Source organism: Zophobas morio, unplaced genomic scaffold (assembly GCF_036711695.1).
Source record: "Zophobas morio isolate AGI-343-1 ecotype UQ-CSIRO unplaced genomic scaffold, CSIRO_AGI_Zmor_V1 ptg000028l, whole genome shotgun sequence".
In the NCBI taxonomy this organism is placed as follows: domain Eukaryota; kingdom Metazoa; phylum Arthropoda; class Insecta; order Coleoptera; family Tenebrionidae; genus Zophobas; species Zophobas morio.
Window position 1 is genome coordinate 4426116 of NW_026972133.1, and position 23036 is coordinate 4449151.

At 29.6% G+C, this 23036-nt stretch overlaps 2 protein-coding genes across 2 annotated transcripts in view; both read right to left on the reverse strand.

Moving 5' to 3' along the window:
- The window catches only part of LOC135136909 (homeobox protein SIX2-like), a 60298-nt gene that overhangs the window by 7209 nt on the left and 30053 nt on the right, over positions 1-23036 (reverse strand). The gene's annotated exons all lie outside the window — the stretch shown is intronic.
- On the reverse strand, positions 20242-21705 carry LOC135137105 (uncharacterized). The gene is made up of 2 exons (XM_064066660.1): positions 20632-21705; positions 20242-20375 (listed from the first exon to the last, which is right to left on the reverse strand). The coding sequence occupies exon 1, from the start codon at positions 21529-21531 to the stop codon at positions 20986-20988; it is 546 nt and encodes a 181-aa protein (XP_063922730.1). The 5' UTR covers positions 21532-21705; the 3' UTR covers positions 20242-20375; positions 20632-20985.

The following is a 23036-nucleotide window of genomic DNA, read 5'->3' on the forward strand; positions in this document are numbered from 1 at the left end:
AATTGTTGAAATTTAACCAAATACATTTTAGTTTCGATTTTGACCCTTAGAAGTTAGTTTCGCCCTCATTCTTTCGATAGCTACTAACATTTTTCCAGAATCGTTCACTGGAATATTGCAAATTTTTGGATAAAAAAAAACAATTTTGCAAACTGAATATTTTTTACTTTTGCACAGGAAGCATAAACACTCTATTTTTGGAATCAGCACGACGAAATTCATATCACAGAATTTTTTGGTAATTTTTTGAATTTGAATTCGGCCTCGTTTCTTCCATTACTCCAATCATTTTTCTAGAATCGCCCACTGACTTACTGCAATTTTTTAAAATCAGAACATTGAACTGCAAAAATTTAACAATTGAAAAACTGAAAAATCAAAAATTGAATACTCGAGAAATTAGAAAATTTAGAAACTGAAGGAACAAAAAATGAAAAATTGAAGAAACAAAAATGTGAAAAAATTAAAATTTAAAATAACAAAAAACTATAAAATCGAAACATGGAAAAATGCAATAATCGAAAAATTGCAAAATCTAAAAATTTAAAAATTTAAAAGTTGGAAAATTGAAAAACAGAAAAATTTAGACTTAAAAACTGGAAAAACGGAAACATTATAAAATCGGAACATTAAAAATTCGAAAAATTATAAAAATAATGAAAATAAAAAACCTAAACGAAAAATTGGAAATCAAAATTTGAAGAAAAAAATTGAAAAATAAAAAATTGAAATCTTGAGAAACTCAAAACAAAAAATTGCAAAATCTAAAAATTGACTAATTTAAATGTTAGAACATTGAAAAACTAAAAAATATAAACTTGAAAACTCCAAAAATTGCAAATCGAAAAATTAAAAAAATTTAAATAATAAAAATTAAAATTAAAGAGAAAAAAATACAAAATCGAGACATTAATGAAAATAAAAAACCGAAACGAAAACTTGTAATCAAATATTTGAAGAAATGAAAAATTTAACAACAGAAAAATTGAAAATTGAAAATTGCAAAATCTAGAAATTGAATAACAAAAAATGAAATAAATCGAAAAACTGTGAATCGAAAAATTGAAGAAACAAGAAAATGAAAAACTGAAAAATCGCAAATCGAAAAATTGAAGAAGAAAAGTAAAATATAAAACTGAAAAGAAAAATTGCAAATCGATAAATTGCAAAATATAAAAATTGAAAAAACAAAAAATCATAAAATCGGAACATCGAAAAATCGAAAATTTGTAAAAATTATGAAAATAAAAAAAGGAAACGAAAAATTGCAAACCAAAAGTTTGAAGAAATAAAAAATTAAACAATTGAAAAGTTGATAAATTAAAAACTCGAGAAATTTTCAATCTAAAAATTGCAAAATCAAACTCGGAAAATCGTAAATCGAATCAAGAAACTAAATTTTGAAAAAAATTCAGATTCAAAAAATAAAAAATTATCAAATCGAAACATTGAATAATTGAAACCCTAAAATCGAAACGAAAAATTGTAAAATCTAAAAATTGAAAAATTTAAAAGTTGAAAAGTTGAAGAAAGAAATAAAAAAAAAAGATAAATCAAAAAATTCAACTCAAAAAATATATAATAATAAATAATAGAGGTAATCAGAAAACAAAGATCTCAAAAAAACGATAAATTATCAAAGTGGCATTTGTTGGGCTGCGCCTCAGGGGCCAGGGAAGTTCTATAAATAACTTTCGACCAATTTTTCAATATCTAGCATCTCGTTCAACGCCTACTGCGCCTCCAAAACCCACGAAAAGTGTAAATGACGAATCCTCTCACTATGGGGGTCAGAGGCTGAATAAATAAATCATTATTGTGTGAATCGTTATTGATGTTACGGACATTTTACAGTATGTGAAATTTGAATAAAAATAGCTGTCCACAATTAGACGACAATAAAAACAAATCAAGGACCTAGTTGCCAAATGTTGAATTTTTTTATGTCCCGGATTTATGAGTGCGTTTTAAATTTTAAGCGCGACTTTTATTACATCCACTTCAGCTTTTTAAGTACCTTAATCTGCCTCGTGTCATCTATCGGAGTCTCGTTCCAGATATTTCGAGCGCGCTGTTTTGTCAGGTTTTAACGCCGCCAACAGCACTCGAAATCGGACAACAGCTCCGGCTTTTACAATTTTCGGTGCAGCTACCAGCCAGAATTTACTATATACCGTCCACCCATGAGCATTAAAACCCGAAACCCAGCGACCCACGGCGCAACTACCATCTCGAGTACCATTTTTCAGGCAAGTGATGCGCCGCTCTCGCGCTCCTGACGTAAACGTCGAAACCTCTCGACAATAAAAATATTTTCCCGAAATCACGTCCATGGAATCGCTTCGTGGAATGCCAACCACCCATGCAGAGGTCTGACGTAACGTCTTCCACCCATCGTTCTCTCGTTATTCGCTCGTTCGAGTGATCAAATTAATCAACACCCATCACGGGTATTTCCATAATTCCGACGTTATGAGGCAGTTTGCGGGCCTCTCCCTGGAAACCCACCTCCCCTCGGTGAAGCTCCTCCGATATCCCCGGATCGAATTACGCCAAAACAACAATGTCTGTTCAAACATCCTCTTCCACCCTCTTTTCATGTTTGAATGCCGGAGTTTCGGCCTAGATCGCAGAGAAAAACAACCGCGTTCGACGAGAGTGAGGGGTTTTAGTAAGGTTATTTTTCTGAATTCATTGATGTGGCAGATTCATAAACCACAAGTATAGGAGTAAAATTAAGTTATTATAAAATATTCTGGGACATATGTAGAGTTCGTCAGTTTAGGAACTGTCGAAGCAATGAGGCCGCAACTAACTTCTAGAGGTCGGAATCTAAAAAAAAAGTTTTGGGATTTTTTTAATTTACAATTTTTCTATACAATTTTTCGGTTTTCATTTTCTCGATTGTTTAATTTTTGATTTCCTCATTTCGATTTTTCAGTGTTTCGGTTTTATAATTTTTTGTTTTAAATTTCAATTTTTTCAGTTTTTCAATTTTCTAACTTTCGAATTTTTCAGTTTTTAGAATTTGTAATTTTTTAAATTACCTTTAAAAAAGTTTTTTCGATTCATTAATTTTTTCGATGTTTAACTTTCTCGATTTTTCAAGAAATTGTAAAATTGAAACGAGAAACTGAAAAATCGAAAGAATAAAAATTGAGAAACTTAAAAATTGGAAAATCAAGAAACTGAAAAATCAAAGAATTTAAATTTTTTAAATTTTCACTTTGTCAGTTTTTTGATTGTCCAACTTTTGGATGTTTCAATTTTGAGATTTAGTTTTTCGATTTGCAGTTTTTCGTTTCCTTTATTTTTTCTATTATTCAATTTTTCAATGTTTCGATTTTATAAATTTTTGCTTTTTAACTGTTGATTGTTTCAGTTTTTCGTTTCCTGAATTTTTCGATGTACGATTTATCAATTTTTAATTTTTTTGTTTCTTCAATTGCTAGATTTTGTAATTTTTGGAATTAAAATTTACCGAGATTTCAATTTTTAATTTTTAATTTTCTTTATTTTTACAATTTTTCGATTTTTCAGTGTTCTTATTTGCAATTTTTCGAGTTTTCAAGTTTAAATTTTTCAGTTTTTCAATTTTCCCACTTTTGAATTTTTCAGTTTTTTAGCAATTTTTTGCTTTGAATTTCTCGAGGTTTTCAATTATTCGATTTGCAATTTTTAGTTTCAGTTTTTTATTTTATTTATTTTTTCAGATATTCTGTTTTTCGTTTCTTCAATTTTTCATTGTTTTGATTTTTCCATTTCTAGAGTTTTAATCTTCCGATTGTTTTTTCAATTTAATATTTTTTAATTTTCTTCAATTTTCCGATTGGAATTTTTCGAGTTTTCAAGTCTGAACTTCTTGTGCTTTTCAATTTTCCAACTTTTGGAAGTTTCACTTTATAGATTTTGCAAATTTTCGATTGGCAATTTCAGGAGTTTTCAATTTTTAATTTTCAATTTTTCTAGTTTTCATTTTGAATATGTAAGAATTTTTAAAATTTTCTTTTTGTCAGTTTTTTTATTGTCCAACTTTTGGATGTTTCAATTTTTAGATTTAAAATTTTTCGATTTGCAATTTTTATTTTTGAATGAGAAATTTCAGTTTCAGTTCTGGGACTTTTCAATTTTTCTATTCGCGGTTTTTCGGTTTTCAGTTTTTGGATTTTTCACTTTTTCGTTTCTTCAATTTTTGATTTGCAATTTTTAATTTTAAATATGTATGTAATAATTATGATTTAAGACATTTTTCACTTTTTCAATTTTACGATTTTAGATTTGTTCCATTTTTCATTTAGTGGATTTTAAAACTTTTTCATTTATTCGATTTTTCAATTTTTGGGTTTCTCATTTTTCGATTCGAGTGATTTTTTTCTCTTTCCAATTTTCCGATTCATTAATTTTTTCCGATTTTTAATTTTCTCGAATTTTCAATTTCTCAATCTTAAAATCGAGAAACTTAAAAATTCGAAAATCGAGAAACTGAAAAATCAAAGACTGAAACTTTGAAAAACTGAATAAATAAAAAATTTTAGTATCGAAAGAAACACTGAAAAAATAAAGGAAATGAAAAAACGAAAATAAAATTCAAAAAAGGGAAATGAAAAATAAAAATCAAGAACTTGAAAAATTGAGGAAACGAACAATTGAAAACTTGAAAAGTTAAAATTTAGTAAATTCAAAAATCGTAATGCCGAAAAATTGCAAAACTGAAAAATTGTAAAAAATTGAAGTTGAATAAAGAAAAAATTAATCCGAAACATTGCAAAATAGGACAAATTAAAAAAAAAAAGAAAAAACTAACAATTGTGATCAAAAATCGAGAAAATGGAAAAGTATAAATTCAGAAATTGAAAAATTGAAGAAACGAAAAATTGAAAAATCGAAAAATTGTAAAATTGAGAAACCGAAAAATAAAAATCAAAAACTTGAAAAACTGAAGACACGAAAAATTGAAAAATTAAAATTTGAGAAACTTGACAATCGAAAAAGGGCAAAATTGAAAAAACGAAATCGCATACTGACAATTAAAAAAATCGGAAAAATTGAGAAACTGAAAAATCAAAGCCTGAAAATTTGAAAAACTGAATAAACAAAAAATTTTAAAATCGAAAGAAACATTGAAAAAATAAAGGAAATGAAAAAACGGAAAATTATGATCTAAAATCGAGAGAATAAAATTCAAAAAATAGGGAAATGAAAAATAAAAATCAAGAACTTGAAAAATTGAGGAAACGAAAAATTGAAAACTTGAAAAATTAAAAATTGGTAAACTCAAAAATCGTAATATCGAAAAATTGCAAAACTGAAAAATTGTAAAAAATTGAAGTTGAATAAAGAAAAAATTAACCCGAAACATTGAAAAACTGCAATCAAAAATCGAGAAAATGAAAAAGTATAAATTCAGAAATTGAAAAATCGAAAAATTAAAAAATTGAGAAACCGAAAAATAAAAATTTGAAAAACTTGACAATCGAAAAAGGGCAAAATTGAAAAAACGAAATATTGTAAAATCGCATATCGAAAATTAAAAAAATCGGAAAAATCGAGGAACAGAAAAATCACAAGATTGAAAATTTGAACAATTGTAAAAAGAAAAATTGTAAAATCGAAAGCAAATTTGAAAAAATAAATAAATTAAAAAAAACAAAAAATTGTGATATAAAATTCAGAAAATGAAAATTAAAAAATCGGGGAAATGAATAATTAAAATTCAAAATTCAAAAATTTTCAATTTTCGTTACTCCAATTTTTGACTTGCGATTTTTATAGTTTTCATTTTAAATAAAAAAAATCACCATTTTGGACTTTTCCCATTTTCAATTTATGCATTTTTCAATGTCAAAATTTTCGACTTTACAATTTTGACGATTCTATAATTTTGATTCGGTTTTTTTTCGATATTAGATGTTATTTTATGATTTTTCAGTTTCCAATTTTTCGATGTTAATTTTTCGATTTTTCAAGTTTTCGAATAAAAAATTGTAAAATTGAAAAATCAAAAATTAGAAAACAAAAAAGTACAAAATAAAAACTTTGTAAGATCTAAAAATTGGAAATCAAGAACTTGAAAAATTGAACAAACAAAACTTTGAAAAATCGAAAGATTAAAATTGAGAAACTAAAAATAGAAAAAGTCAAAATCGAATAAACGAAATTTTGTAAAATCGAAATACTGAAATTGAAAGGAATGGAAAAATCGGATAATTGAGAATTCGAAAAATTTCAAAATTGGAAAATCGCGGAATTGAAGAATCAAAGATCGAAAATTTGAAAAATTGAATAAACGAAAAATGATAAAATCGAAAGAAACAGTGAAAAAATAAAGAAAATAAAATACGCAAAAATGTGATATAAAATTGAGAAAATCAAAATTAAAAAAAATCGGTAAAATGAAAAATAAAAATCAGGAACTTCAAAAACTGAGGAAAGGAAAAATTGAAAAAATCTAATAATTAAAAATTGAGAAACTGAAAAATCGAAAAATTATGAAATCGCAGCATTGAAAAATGGAAAAATTGAGATATTGAAAAATCGAAAAATGAAAAATTGTAAAACTGAAAAATTGCGAATGAAAAAATTGAAAAATTTGGAAATCGAGAAATTGAAGAAAACGAAAAATTGTGATATCAAAAAATTGGTCGAAGGTAAATAAATCTAGATTCTTCTAAAAATTAAAAAATTTCATTTTGCGAATTTTATTTTTATGATAAAAAATTTTCGGAAAAATGGAATGTGTCGTTCTTGATTTAATTAATAAAATAAATTGTATATCTAATAATTATACAGTGTACATTGACAAGTATAGTCATATTTTGCGTATTTCGGAGAGGATTTATTCGAAAAAATTTTGAGCTGACGTCATCAATTTTTTGGGAGGGGACAACGAATAAATTTTGATTTACGATTTAGCACGATAAAAATAGAGAAATTTGGACACTTTAGTCTAGCTCACGCTCAGGACGTCAAAATGGAAGCTACTTGATAATTTGAGACGACGTCATCGACTCTTCGGAGGGGCAGAAGCAACAATTTCGTTCAAAAATCGATCGTGTTTTGACGCGACGTGCCGAAACCTTTCCAATTACGCGTCCTCCCTCCCACTCAGGACACGGAAAGAAAGCTCGTTCCACGTCGCCGTATCAAATAACACTCTCCCATGCAGATCTCATTATCTCTAAAATTCGCGAGTCGGTAAGAATTCCTCGTTAATCTCCACCCCCACGCCGAGCCGAGCCGCCCTTTCCAGAACTGATAAATTTCTGTCGGCGTCAGTGCTGACGGCGTCCGAAGAAATGCAAACAGCGTTATTGAAGTGATGCCGTGTATATTTCTATTTCTATTTCTAGTGTTTGCTGCTGGGTATCGGATGACTCGCGGAGCTGGACCTGGAAACTGAGAATAGCCCGGCAGCGTGCTATTTTAGACTTTACCACACATACGATACGTGTGCCCCCCGAGAGATCCGCCGATTCACACACATTAACCAGAGTTAATAATCGGCGCGAGGAATCGCAGGGCCGTACTTGAGAAAAGGCGGATTCGGTAATTGATTTAGGTGGCCGGTTAGAGGGTTTCGTGGGGCTTGTAATGGAAAAGGGTCACGGTGGCCAGACAAAAGACGCAAATTTACAGGAGACAGGTCTATCTGTAACAATGGCACAAACAAACCGATCGCTTACTGAAGACTAGATAAGTAATCTTGCTGTGGTTATTTTTCCCGTAACAGGGAGTGTTCGGTGTAAAGTTTCACTACAAAGTTCTGTTTGCGGCCTACCAACCTTGGACGTCTGATTAGACCCAATATAAATTAAAAAGAAAGCGCAAAATTTCAATATACGAGAGTATCATTTGGCAAAAGTTGCAAAACTTACAAGGAAAAGCATTATTTTTACTAGACAATTTGTCGTTTCAATAATCGAGTGGCCGTTTTATCAAAAATACTGGATTAAAGTAGATTTTTTTATTTGCTTTGGCATACAGAAGTGTGAAGTAGCCAAGGACTGTTGCAATTAGATAATTGTAAACCAGTTGGCACTTCGACGGGTTAACATTTTGTTTTTTTTTTTTTTTTTAATTAAAAACATATTTAATAACACTCCAGAGTAATAATAATTAACACTCCGCAGTAATAATTATTTACAGTCAATTTTTGCACTGGAAATTTTTTCGTTTCTTTAAAAAACTGAATAAATTTTTGATGTAAAAATTTCGCATTGATTTTTTTTTTATATAATTTAACACGGTCTTATCAGCTCCAAGTGCATTTTTTAAAGAATTTGAACGATTCCTGAGGTCCATAATTTTTTTTTTTTTAATTTGAAAGATTCTTGGGGATGTCTATTTTTTTTTGCAATGTAAAAGAATCTTGGGGACGGGTGCTTATTTTTTTTTTAAGGATTTGTAAGAACCTTGACGAACACTGTTGCTTATTTTGATTTCTCCATCGTTCGATTTTTCGACTGTTCAGTTTTAGACTTTTCAGTTTTTCAATTTTTCGGTTTTTCAATTTTTGGATTTTTCAGTTTTTCGGTTTCACAATTTTTCGATTTCTCGATTTATAAGATTTTGATCTTTTGATTTCCCCTAGAGTACGAAAAAGTAGGTCACCCGTTTCCGTCTGCTGTTGTCTGCAGTCTGTATTAATTTTTATAAGACAGATAATCTCCGAAACTACTGGACCAATTGTGGTCAAATTTTGTTTGTATCGTGTAGATGGTAAAACGCTAATCAAAATTTCTTTTATTTGTTAGATACTTCTCCACTTGTAATGTACGAATCCACCGCCAAATTTTGTGAAAAAAATCCAAATTGTTAAAAATGTTTTATTGTACTTCAGAGGCGAAGGAAGTTCTGTCGAAACAACTTTATTCAACCAAATTTTCGATTTATCGTTTTTCTTTTGATTTTAAATTTTTCAATTTTTAACTTACCAATTTTTCGTTATTTTGACTTTACTCGATTTTTTGACGTTTCGATTTCCCGATGTTTCAGTTTTTGAATTTTTCGGCGTTTCGTTTTCTCGGTTTTTCGATTTTTCGGATACTCAGTTTTTCGACTTTTCAGTTTTTCGATCTACCGTTTTTTTTTTAATTTAAAATTTTTCTATTTTCAACTTCTCAAATTTTCGTTTTCTCGATCTTCGGATGTTTCAATTTTCGGATTTTTCAAATTTACGATTTTTTAAATTGTGGATTTTCGATTTCCCTGTTTTCGATTTTTTGACTTTTCGATTTTTCGATTATTCTGATGGTTCGGTTTCTCAAAGTTTCAGTTTTTGGATTTTTTGACGTTTCGATTTTCCGACTTTTCGATTTTTCGATTTTCAAATATTTCAACGTTTCGATTTTTCAATTTAAAAGAATTGGGGGGTTAAATTTTATATTATTTTTTAAAGAACTTGAACGAGTTGGGGGTCCCCTTGTGTTTTGTTTTTGAAATAATTAAACACGTTCTTACCAGCTCCAAGTGTTTTTTTTTAGGAATTTGAAAGAAACTAGAAGAATCCTTGTTTTTTATGAATTTGAAAAAATCTTTTAGAACCCTGGCGTTTTATTTTGCATGAAGTGAATGAATCTTGAGGAGATGATTTTTATATTATATTTTGTTCAGTATGAAGAATTCGAAAAAACTACCAGAATCTTGTTTTTTTAAGAATTTGAAAGAATCTTGGGGACCTAAAAAAATTTGAGAGGTGCTAATTTTTTATTTTTATCTAATTTATTTCTTAAGAACTGGAAATACTTACTGTAAGTAGCCCAGGTTTTTTTTTTTTTTAGATTTTATAGATTTTATAGATTTTTGGGAGCCTCAGGCAGTTTCTTCAAGAATTTGAAAGAATTTTGGGAACCCTGGTGTTTTATTTCGATAGAATTAAAGAACTTGAGAGAATCTGAGGGGAGGGGGGTATATTTTATTTGATAGGTTCTTGCGAGCCCCAAGTGGTTTTTTAAGGATTCGAAAGAAACTAGGAGAATCCTGGTGTTTTTTTTTTTAAGAATTTGAAGGAATCTTTGAGAATCCTGGTGTTTTTTTTTAAGAATTTGAAAGAATCTTTGAGTATCTTGGTGTTTTATTTTGAAAGAAATTAATGAATCATAAGGGAGACGATTTTTACATTTTGTTAAGTACTATTATTATTTTAAGAACTTGAAAAACTCCTGTTTTCACATGTTTTGTTTTTGAAATAATTTGTTAGGATATGAGGAGCTCCAAGTGTTTTTTAAAGAACTCGAAAAAACTAGCAAAATCCCAGTGTTTTTTAAGAAATTGAAAGGATCTTGGGAACCCCAGGTGTTTTATTTTCAAAGAAATAAAGAATTTGGGAGAATCTGTGGGGTGGGTTATATTTTATTTGATAGAATCTTACGAGCACCAAGTGCTTTTTTAAGAACTCGAAAGAAAATAGGAGAATCCTAGTGTTTTTTTTTTGAAGAATTTGAAAAAATCTTTGAGAATCTTGGTGTTTTATTTTGAAAGAAGTTAATGAATCTTAAGGGAGACGATTTTTACACTTTGTTAAGCACTATTATTATTTTAAGAACTTGAAAAACTGCTGTTTTCACATGTTTTGTTTTTGAAATAATTTGGTAGGATATTAGGAGACCCAAGTGTTTTTTTTAAGAACTCGAAAAAACTACCAAAATCCAAGTGTTTTTTAAAGAATTTGAAAGGATTTTGGGAACGAACACCAGGTGTTTTATTTTCAAAGAATTCAAGAATTTGGGAGAATCTGGGGGGTGGGTTATATTTTATTTGATTGAATCTTACTAGCACCAAGTGCTTTTTTAAGAATTCGAAAGAAACTAGGAGAATCCTAGTGTTTTTTTAAGAATTTGAAAGAACCTTTGAGAATTCTGGTGTTTTATTTTGAAAGAAATTAATGAATCTTAAGGGAGACGATTTTTATATTTTGTTAAGTATTATAATTATTATTTTAAGAACTTGAAAAACTGCTTTGCGCACGTGTTTTTTTTTTAAATAATTTGATAGGATCTTAGGAGCCCCAGGTGTTTTTTTTTAAGAATTCGAAAAAAACTACCAAAATCCTAATGTTTTTTTAAGAATTTGAAAGGATTTTGGGGATCCCAGATGTTTTATTTTAAAAAAATCTTGGCAGAGGGTGCTAATTTTTTATTTTTATTCCAATTTATTTCTTAAGAACTGGAAATACTTGTTGTAAGTAGTCCTAGGTGTTATTTTTAAAAAAATTATAGATTTTTGGGAGCCTCTGCCATTTTTTTCAAGAATTTGACAAAATCTTGGGGAACCCTGGTGTTTCATTTTGAAAGAATCAAAGAAATTGAGAAAATCTGAGGGGAGGGTTATATTTTATTTGACAGGATTTTACGAGCACCAAGTGCTTTTTCAAGAATTCGAAAGAAACTAGGAGAACCCTAAAGAATTTGAAAGAATCTTTGGGAACCCTGGTGTTGTATTTTGAAAGAAATGAATGAATCTTGACGGAGACGATTTTTATATTTTGGATTATTATTATTTTAAGAACTTGAGAAACTGCTTTGGGCACGTGTTTTGTTTTTGAAATAATTTGATACGATCTTATGAACCCCAAGTGCTTTTTTTAAGAATTCGAAAAATCTACCAGAATTCTAGTGTTAAATATTTTTGAGAATTTGAAAAAATCTTGGGGACCAAAGGTGTTTTTATTTTAAAAAATCTTGGATGAGGGTGCTAATTTTTTATTTTGATCTGATTTATTTTTAAGAACTGGAAATACTTACTGTAAATAGTCCCAGGTGTTTTTTTTTTTTAAGATTTGACTCTGACGGTTTTTTCAAGAATTTGAAGGAATCTTAGAGAAACCTGGTGTTTTATTTTGAAAAAAATGAATGAATCTTGAGGGAGACGATTTTTATATTTTGTTAACAATTTAAGTATCATCATTTTAAGAAATTGAAAAACTGCTTTGATAGGTTCTTACGAGCCCCAAGTACTTTTTTTTAGATTTACAAAAAAAAATTACTCGAATCCTGGTGTTTTTTAAGGATTTGAAAGAATTTTGGGGATCCCAGGTGTTTTATTTTAAAAAAATCTTACAAGGGTGCAAATTTTTTATTTTTACCTGATTTCTTTCTTTAAGAACTTGAAATACTATAAGTAGCCCTTGGTGTTTTTTTTTCTAAAGATTTTATACATCCTTGGGAATCTCTGGCGATTTTTTCCAAAAACGTGAAAGAATCTTGCTGGACCCTGGTGTTTTCTTTTGAAAAACTTTTGAGAGAATATCGGGGGGAGGGGTACATTTTATCTATTATTATTTTCACAGAACTTGAAAGACTGTTTTTTTCTTTTTAATAATTTAACAGGATCTTATAAGCTCCAAGTGTATTTTTTTAAGAATTTGAACGATTCTTGCGGATCCCTTGCATTTTTTTTTTAATTTGAAAGAATCTTGTGTAGCTTTGGTGGTTTTTTTTAAGAATTTAAAAAAATCTTGACCCTCTTGGTGTTTGATTTTAAAAGAATCTAAAATGATCTTAGGAAAGGATGCTTTTTTTAATCAAAATTATTTTTTTAAAAGAATTTGAATGATTCTTAGGAGCCTCAGGAGAAAAACTTTAAGGAATTCTAGATGTTTTTTTTTAAGAATTTCAAGCTGTGGTATTTTTACTTCCTGAGTTAAGCTAATAAGAAAGTAAAAATTTGAAAGAATCTTGGGGAACTCTGCTGTTCTATTTTGAAAAAAAATGAATGAATTTTCAGGGGGTTGCTTTTTTAAAGAATTCGTCAGAGATGAATTGAAAGTCCTAGTGTTTTTTTTAAGAATTTAGAAAAAGATATATTTTTAACTTGAAAAACTGTACGGAAACTTTAGTGTTTTTTTGAAAAAATTTAAAAAAACCTTGGGGACGGACGATTTTTTATGTTTTAATTTATGTTTTTCTAAAGAACTAGAAAGACCGTCAAGACTGGTTTTCGTCTTTTTTTACAATTTTGAGAAAAATCTTGAGGGCACCTGTTCTTGCATTTTTTTATGATTTGATTTTTTTTAAGAATTTGAAAGAAAATGAAGCCCTCAAACGTTTTTTTCTAAGAAACTATAACAACAAAAACAATAATTTTCTAATAACGAGCTTTTAACCCAAAAAAACTTTGATTTTAATTGAATCAGCGAAACTATCCAATGATGGTTTCATGTGTCTCCGACTTGTAAATTTAGTAAAAATGTAAACAAGGAAATGAAACAAAATATTTAGAAATCATTGCATTTGAATACGATTATTGAACAAGGAAATGTTACTAGTTAAATAACGAGTATTTATGACGTTATTGAATTTAAAATTATGCCAATATATTCAGTGTAAAATAACCACTCAGGTTTAAAATATGTTACAAGACACAAGAATTCGTGTCAACATTTTTTACCACAAACTAAACAAATTTGCGTTTGTCAATGGACTTGGGTGTTTTATTAATGAATTCAACCCGTTCCGGCGCGAGAATTTTCCAGAGTTCGCCAGTCCGCCCCTGGGAAAAAGCGCAATAAATGTGTCAGAGCCGTAACATGTGGCGATAAAGCCAAAGCTGTAGCAGAAAAACGATGACGACGCATGATATGTTTGTTAAAACGGTACGATGTATGTAATTCCACACCCGAATGGCATTTTAGCTGTTATTTTTCAAGATAACGATAGCGCGAGACCGCTCCATGATTCGGCGCCCCGCGCCATGAGAACTGGGTTAAGATTTTGGGAAACTTCACAGGGACGCCCATTAAAATGAAAACAGAACGTTATATTCGGTTTCAGGTCGACGGGGATGCTAAAATTAGCGCGTGAGTCACTCGAGCCGACATACGACACTCGACTACAAGACGCAATATGTAACTATAACGTCGTTACGTTCGAGACCGCACCGTGGTGGACACCAGGAGGACAATCGATTGGAAATGATGAGAGGGAGGGGACGGAATGGGGCGAACCACCCCTGATAATGGGCGCGACTACCACTGAATATCAAACTGATTAACTGGAATGAGAAACAGATCTGTTTATGTAATAAAAATAACAGAGTGGTGTGCGTTTCAAGTGGTTGGGTTTCACAACATGGACTTGTTGACACGTCGCGAAACCGATGTTGATTGGGTTTCGAATGGGTTGAGGAGGTCGGAAGTGGTTCGGGATTTGGGTTCTGGGAAGTGGGCACGTGGAAAGTCCCCGGGTTTTGCGCATAATGCAGCCACTGAGTGAGAAATTCGTATTTTTGGGTGTTAGTCAGTGCACTGGCTTCCACAATTTAATAAGTTGTTTAAAATAGGCCGAGTTTGGACAGGTCGCATTTTTCTCGTTGGAGCTTGAATTCGTTTTAATATTTATAATTAACACTGATCTATTGTGTTTCGCTTTGATTTGGCAGCGGACAAAAACCCTAACAATGCTTTTTATCTGCTGTCAGTTATCAAAAATCTAGCGATTTCTGAAGATTGAGTGTTACACAAATTTTTATAAAAATTTGATTTTTACGTATTAAAGTTTCCTAATAAATCGAAATATTGCTTGAATTTTCATAAGTTTAATTTATATTACAGTTGTCCCATTCTTTCGCTTTCTCGATTTATCAAATTTTCGATTTCTCTATTTTTCGACTCTTCAATTTTTCTATTTTTCGATTTTTTCAATTTTTAGAAACTTTTAATTTCCGATTTTTCAGTTTTTTGATGTTTTAATTTCTCCATCTTTTGATTTGTCGACTTCTCATTTTTTCAATTTCTTGATGAATTGATTTTTTGAGGCCCATTACTTGATTTCTCGATTCTTTAATGTTTCTCTCTCTCGATTTTTCATTTTTCGATATTTTGATTTGTTAATTTTTAAAATTTTGACTTTTTCGATTTCTCCATTTTTCGGTTTTTCAGTTCAATATTTCTAATTTTCGAATTTTATAAAATTTCCGATTTTTCAGTTTTTTTAATGTTTTGATTTTTCCATCTTTCGAATTTTCGACTTCTCAGTTTTAGAATTTCTGTTTTTCAATTTTAAGGTTTTTAAATTTTTCGGTTTTTAAATTTTTCGATTTCTTAATTGTTCAATTTCTCGATTTTTCGATTCCAAGAGTACGGAAAAGTAGGTTTCCCGTTTTCGTCTCAAAATTGTTAAAAATGGTTTATTGTACTTCAGGGTGAGGGAAGTTCTATTCAAATAACCTTATTCGACCAAATATTTAACTGATCAATTTTTCGATACTTCGACTTTTCGATTTCTCGATGTTTCAGTTTTCTTGATTTCTGGATTTTTCGGCCAATCAATTACTCAATTTTTCAGTTTGTCGATGTTTCGTTTTGTTGTTCAATTTTACATTATTCAATATTACAATTTTTAACTTTTCAAAATTTCGATTTTTTGTTTTTTCGTTCCTCTATCTCCTGATGTTTCCGTTTCTGGATTTTTCGTCGTCTCGATTTTCTGGTTTTTCAATTTTCAAATTTTTCGAAGTTTCGATCGTTAAAGTTTTTGGATGCAATTTTCGGATTTTTAAATTTTTTGATTTTTTTAATTCTGGATTTTCGATGTTTTCTTCAATTGTTTGGTTTTTCAATTTTTGTAATTTTCGAATTTTAAATTTCAGATTTTTAATTTTTCAATTTTCCGATTTTTTGATGTTTCGATATTTTAACTTTTCAAATTTTTGATTTTTCGATTTCTTAGTTTTTCGATTTTTTAAATTTTTCGATTTTACAATTTTTTGATGTTTTGGATGCTTGATATCTCGGTTTTTCAATTCAATTGTCGGATTTTTCAATTTTTCGATTGTTTAGGATTTTCGATGTTTTCGATTTTTTGGCTTTTCGAGTTTTGAATTCTCCGATTTTCCGATTTCTTGATGTTTCGATTTCTGGATTTTTCAAATTTGCAATTCCTTAATTTTTCGATATTTTAATTGTTCAAATTTTAGATTTTTTGATTTCTCAATTTTTCGATTTTTCAATTTTTAGATTTTACGATTTTTTGATGTTTTGAATTCTTCAGATCTCGGTTTTTCGATTTTTTAGTTTTTCGATGTAATTTTCGGATTTTTCAATTTTTCGATTTTTAAATTCTGTTTCAATTTTTGAATTTTTTGACGTATCGATTTTCCGATTTTTCGGTTTTCCAATTTCACGATTTTTCAGTTTTTCGATTCAATTTTCAGATTTCTCAATTTTTCGATTGTTTAAATTCTGGATTTTCGATGTTTTCGATTTTTTGGACTTCCGATTTTTGAATTTTCCGATTTTCCGATGTCTTGATGTTTCAATTTCGCGATTTTTCAAATTTGCAATTCCTTAATTTTTCCACATTTTAATTTTTCGAATCTTAGATTTTTTGATTTCCCAATTTTTCGACATTTTACATTTTTCGATTTTTCAATTTTTAGATTTTACGATTTTTTGACGTTTTGATTTCTTCAAATCTCTGTTTTTCGATTGTTCGACTTTTTAATTTCTCTGTTTCAATTTTTGAATTTTTCGACGTCTCGTTTTCTCGGTTTTTCGATTTTTCGGCTATTCAATTTATCCATTTTTCAGTTTTTCGATTTATCGTTTTTTTTTATTTTTAACTTTTCTATTTTTCAGTTTTTAACTTTTCAAATTTTCGATTTTTAGACTTTTTGATTTTTCGATCTTTTGATGTTTCAGGTTCTTCATATTTCAGCTTTTGGATTTTTCGATGTTTCGATTTTCCAATTTCAATTTTTTGATTTTTTCGGTTCGATTTTCGCATTTTTCAATTTTTCAACTGTTTAGGATTTTCCATGTTTTCGATTTTTTGGCTTTTCGAGTTTTGAATTTTCCGATTTTCCGATTTTTTGATGTTTCAATTTCCCGATTTTTCAAATTTGCAATTCCTTAATTTTACGATATTTTAATTCTTCAAATTTTATATTTTTTGATTTCTCAATTATTCGATTTCACAATTTTTCGATTTTACTATTTTTTTGCTGTGTTGAATTCTTGATATCTCGGTTTTTCGATTTTTTAGTTTTTCGATTTAATTTTCGGATTTTTCAATTTTTCGATTTTTGAATTCTGTTTCAATTTTTGAATTTTTCAATGTTTCAGTTACACCACGTTTCAATTTTGGGATTTTTCGATGTATTGATTTTCCGATTTTCCAATTTCACGATTTTTCAGTTTTTCGATTCAATTTTCGGATTTTAAATTTTTCGATTATTTAAATTCTGGATTTTCGATGTTTTCGATTTTTTGGCTTTCCGATTTTTAAATTTTCCGATTTTCCGATGTCTTGATGTTTCGATTTCGCGATTTTTAAAATTTGCAATTCCTTAATTTTTCCACATTTTAATTTTTCAAATTTTAGATTTTTTGATTTCCCAATTTTTCAACTTTCTACATTTTTCTATTTTTCAATTTTTAACTTTTCAAATTTTCGATTTTTTGACTTTTTGATTTCTCGACCTTCTGATATTTCAGTTTCTCCATGTTTCAGTTTTTGGATTTTTCGATATTTCGGTTTTTCAGTTTTTCGATTAAATTTTCGGATTTTTCAATTTTTCAATTTTTCGATTGTTTAAATTCTGGATTTTCGATACTTTTGATTTTTTGGCTTTTCGATTTTTAAATTTTAGATTATGAATTTTCCGATTTTTTAAGTTCGCGATTCCTTAATATTTCGATAGTTTAATTTTTTAAATCTTTAGATTTTTTGATTTTTCAAATTTTCGAGTTTTTACATTTTTCAATTTTTCAATTTTTAACGTTTCAAAATTTCCATTTTTTGACTTCGATTTCTCGATCTTCGGATGTTTCAATTTCTCCTTTGGATTTTACGACGTATCGATTTTTTCGATGTCTCGATTTTTCGATTTTTAATAATAATAATAATAATAATAATACGTTTATTCATTCCAACAGACGTTAGTCTATGGTGGACATGTATACACAAAAAGACATTAAATTCAGCTTAAACTAAACTTACAATTTAAAAAAAATCTAAAAAAAAAAAATTAAATCTAACATCAGAACAAATATTATGTACATATATTATTGTGCATATCGTGCTAATAACTTTTTTTTGAAAGATGCTTTATTAAAATTAGCGTGAAAAATATCAATGCTATCGTCTAAAGTACAGTTATTATAAAGTCTAAAACATGTAATTAAGGGGCTATTAAAGTGATGATAAGAATTTGGAATTTGATAGTAAAAAGTGGATGGATTTCTGCACAATAAACGAGGAACACAAAAGTTAATATTATTTAGTAACGCTGGACAGAATATATCACCACGCACCAATTTCTGCAAAAATACAAAACAAGCAATATTTCGTCTATACTCGAGAAAATTTTCATTCACTATATTAAGAAGAGCTCTTTGGTTACAATGACTAACAGGATAACAGTTGAACATTTTAAAATACAGATACTTAGCAAATTTCCTGTTAACGTTTTCTATAATATTAATATAAATTTGGTGATGAGGTCTCCAAATTATAGAACAGTATTCTAATTTTGACCTAACTAGACTATAATAAAGCTGTTTAATACATAAAATATTATTAAATTCTTTAGTATTTCTACAGATGAAGCCAAGTGTTTTGATAGCTGAATTTGTTATATCAATGATATGAGGAACAAATGACAATGCAGAGTCTACAATTATGCCTAAATCGCGTATTTGATTACAGTTTTCTAGCAAAGTTCCATTAATATTGTAATAAAAATTAAAATTAGTGTCTTTCCTGGAGAATGTAATTTTTCTACATTTTTTTTTATTAAGGCTTAACTTATTCTGTTCACACCACAGCGCTAATTTATCTACATTATCTTGTAAAACTAAACAATCTCTGTTCGTTTTTATTACTTTAGCTATTTTTAAATCATCGGCATATATAAACGCTCTACAACTAATAACATTTAGGACATCATTGAAGAAAACAGTAAATAACAGCGGGCCTAGGTTTGAGCCTTGAGTAACTCCGCTGTTAACAGGAAATAATGTTGACTGGACTCCATGAATTTCAACAAATTGTTCCCTACCAAACAGGAGATTTCTAAAAATCATTACTAGCTGATGACATATTCCTAATGTATCAAGTTTTTTTAACAATATGCAATGATCTACTCTATCAAAAGCTTTGGATAAATCAGTGTATATGGCATCAACTTGAAAGCGATTATCTAAAGCCAAGGATACGTATTCGGTGAATTCACATAAATTGGTGAGAGTGGATCTTCCTTTTATAAATCCATGCTGTTCTAAGGCAATTGTTGAAATACAGTGGGTATACAGGAAGTCTGACATAATACATTCAAATAATTTAGCATAGTTCGATATAAGTGCTATCGGTCTGTAATTTACAATGTTAGCTTTGTCACCAGCTTTAAACACAGGAAATACACGAGAGACTTTCCACATTTGTGGATAAATAGACGACTTTAAAATTAAGTTGTATATATGACATAAAGGTTTTAACAAATACTGAAGACAATCAATCACTAAAAATGCCGGTATATCATCTGGACCACAAACGAAATTTGGTTTAATTTTTTTCGCAGCTTTTAAAATATCACAGTCATTAATCACAGGCAGGTTGAATATGAGATTGTTATCACAGACAGAATTATCACAGATGGAATTATCACAAATAGGATTATCACTTACTAAAGAGCATCGGCAGCTTCCGCAGTATTCACAGTTAATTTTATTACAACTTGATGCAACACAGGGTTTATGGTTGTCATTGGTGTAAACACTTGCGAATTGTGATGCAAATGCGTTCACTATGTCTTGCGGATTAGATATTATAATACCATCACCAGCTGTCATGCAACTGGGAACACAAGTAGTTTTCCTCCTTTTATTTACGAATGACCAAAACTTCTTTGGGTCATTATGAAGTGAATTTTCAGCCTCACTGATGAAGACTTTATAAGCTTGCCGAATATTACGTCGTATGTCGCATTTTAGAATTCTTATTCTATCCAAGTAAGTTAACAATTTACTTTTCCTATAGAGATTCCATAGCCTGTGTTTTTCTTTAATGCTGGATATAATCGTTTTTGTGAACCAGGGAGGGTAATATGTCTTCGCTGATGACGAACACTTCGGAACATAAACATTTAATAATTTATGATTGATATCATAAAAAGTAGAACATGCTGTCTCAACATCCACTGTGTCTAAAACTTCTGACCAGTCAGTTTCAATAAAGGCATTATACAATCTTACTAAATCTGCTTTACGAAAATTAAATTTTACTGTGTTTGATGTTCTTGGAAATGGATTACTTGATTGGTCTTTGATAAATAAATTGATGTCCAAGCAAGGGTGGTGAGCATCTTCACGAACTAATGGAAAATTGCTATTTGTTACTTCAGCTGAGACTTCATCAGTTGTCAAAACTATGTCCAAGATTCTGTTGTTGGAGTTTAAAACTGAATTATGTTGTTTCAAATTATTCATGGAAATGAAGTGAGAATAAATATTGAAGATGTGTGACGAGTTCCGGCCAGATGCACAATCTACTAACTCAGGTATATTAAAATCGCCTACAATAACAACCGGATTTGAAAAATCAATGGCACTTTCAATATACTCAAAGATTTGAGTGTATGCATCAACATGTAATGCTGGCGGAATGTATATCACAACGAAAGTGAAAGTACTATTACCTTGAACTTTGATACCAATAAGATCTATCTCAGGTACCGGAGAAATAAGGTTTAGTCGTTCAGCTACAAAACTAATTTTGACTGCCGCTAGTACGCCACCACCTCTTCTTTTATTTCTGTCACATCGAAAGATTTCAAAATGTTGAGGAAAAAGTTCAGCTGAAAAAACATTTTCATGAAGCCATGTTTCGGTCAGTAACAATATATCTGCTTCTATGTCACAGCAGTTGTTATAAAATTCTTGCACTTTAGAATTCAAACCACGCACATTTTGGTAAATTAGTGTATATGTTGATGTAGTATTGAGTATGTTATAATTAATAGATGACGATGAATTGGATGTCTGTTGGATGTTCATTCGTTTTTTGTTTCAACAATTTTCGGCATGCCATTGTAGTATCTTAATCGAATATTATTTTCACCATTGTCACGACGCCTTTTAAATTCCTTACGAACAGCAAAAGCCCTATTCTGTTGGAGCCGAGTTAGATCAGTATTGAAGAAAATGTTGTTACCGAAACGATGCCGTATTAGTTTTTTAACTATATTTGGATTATTAAATTCGACTTTAATAATTCTACAACGATTTGGGATAAGTTTCCCTAAACGGGTGAGATTAAGTACACTTTGGCCCAAATCACTGGGAATTGCCGACTTTATGAGATTCATAACGATTTCCTCGTCTGCTTGTTTTTGTTGAGCTGCCTCTCCTTGGTACTCCGGAACACCTCTTATAATAACATTGTGAGACCGGTGTATTCGCTCAACAGCCTCTTCTACAGCTGCCTCCTCTACTTCTGGACCAGATTCCCCTGTTTGTTGTTTTCCAGATTTCACATGTTCGATCTCCTCTCTCAATTTTTTGTTTTCTGTGACCAACTCTTCGATAACCTTTTTCATATCATTGACGATAGCCGATAAGGAATTGATAGTTTGGACCAGGTTTTCTTGGTTAGGTAGAGTATCGTTATCAGATGTTTGAACATTTTGTTCACAGCACTTTTTTTTATCTGCACAACTTAGATGAGACCAAACACTGCAATCACTACAATAAATTCTTTTCTTAACTGCTGGGTTACCACAAACGAAGCAGAACACTTTATCGCCCTGTTGACTGTACGCCATCTTGATTTGATCTTTGATTGATTTTTCAGTTTTTCGATTCAATTTTCGGATTTTTCAATTTTTCGATTGTTTAAATTCTGGATTTTCGATGTTTTCGATTTTTTGGCTTTTCGATTTTTGAAACTTGCGGATTTTCCGAGATATTGATGTTTCGATTTCTCAGTTTTTTAAGTTTGGGATTCTCTAATTTTTGGATATTTTAAATTTTCAAGTTTTAGATTTTTTGATTTCTCAATTTTTCGATTTTTTACATTTGTCGTTTTTTCAATTTTTTGATTTTACAATTTTTTTATTTCTTCATATTTCGGTTTTTCGATTTTTCGACTTTTCGATTTCTCTGTTTGAATTTTTGAATTTTTCGAGGTTTTGTTTTCTCGGTTTTTCGATTTCTCAGCTATTCAATTTCTGGATTTTTCAGTTTTTCGATGTAGCTATCTTTTTTTTAATTTTCAATTTTTCAATTTTGGATTTCTCTATTTTCTATTGTTTCAGTTTCTCGATGTATCAGTTTTTGGATTTTTCGACTTTTCGATTTTCAAATTTCTCGATGTTTCGATTTTTCAGTGTTTTTATTCAATTTTCGGATTTTAAAATTTTCGATTTTTTAAATTCTGGATTTTCGATAGTCTTGGATTTTTGAAATTTTCGATTTTTACATTCTAGATTTTTGAATTTTCAGATTTTCCGTTCTTGACTTCTCAGTTTCTGGATTTTTAAAATTTTTCAACTTTTCGGTTGAAGTTGTCGATCTCTCAATTTTGAGAGCTTTTTGATTTCTGAATTCATCAATTTTTCGATGTCTTCATTTTTTAATTTTTTGATGTTTTCGATCGGATTGCAATTTTTAAAATTATTTGATTTCTCGATGTGTCCATTTATCGATATTCCGAAGTTCCGATTTTTCCATTTGTCAGTATGTACCTAAATTTTTCAGTTCTTCGATTTTTTGCAAAACAGCACCTCGAATATTGAAAAAAACAAAATTGTGAACAGTTTTTAAATCACGTGATAAAAAACCAAAAAACGCAATTTTAAAATCATAAAAATTCGAGAAATCGATTTACTATTAAATTTTAATACATAAAATTCAAATTTTAACAGAATGACAAAAACTTGACAATTTGTGTAAGATTCATGTGTCAGTTTCTTCAGAAATCGGTAGATTTTTGATAACTGGCAACACCGCCGCGAGTTTCCCCACGTACAACGTGTTGCTTACGGGTTTGTTCGCCTGTTCATTATCAATATCTCGGCTCACGCCCCAGCTTATTATTTCTGAA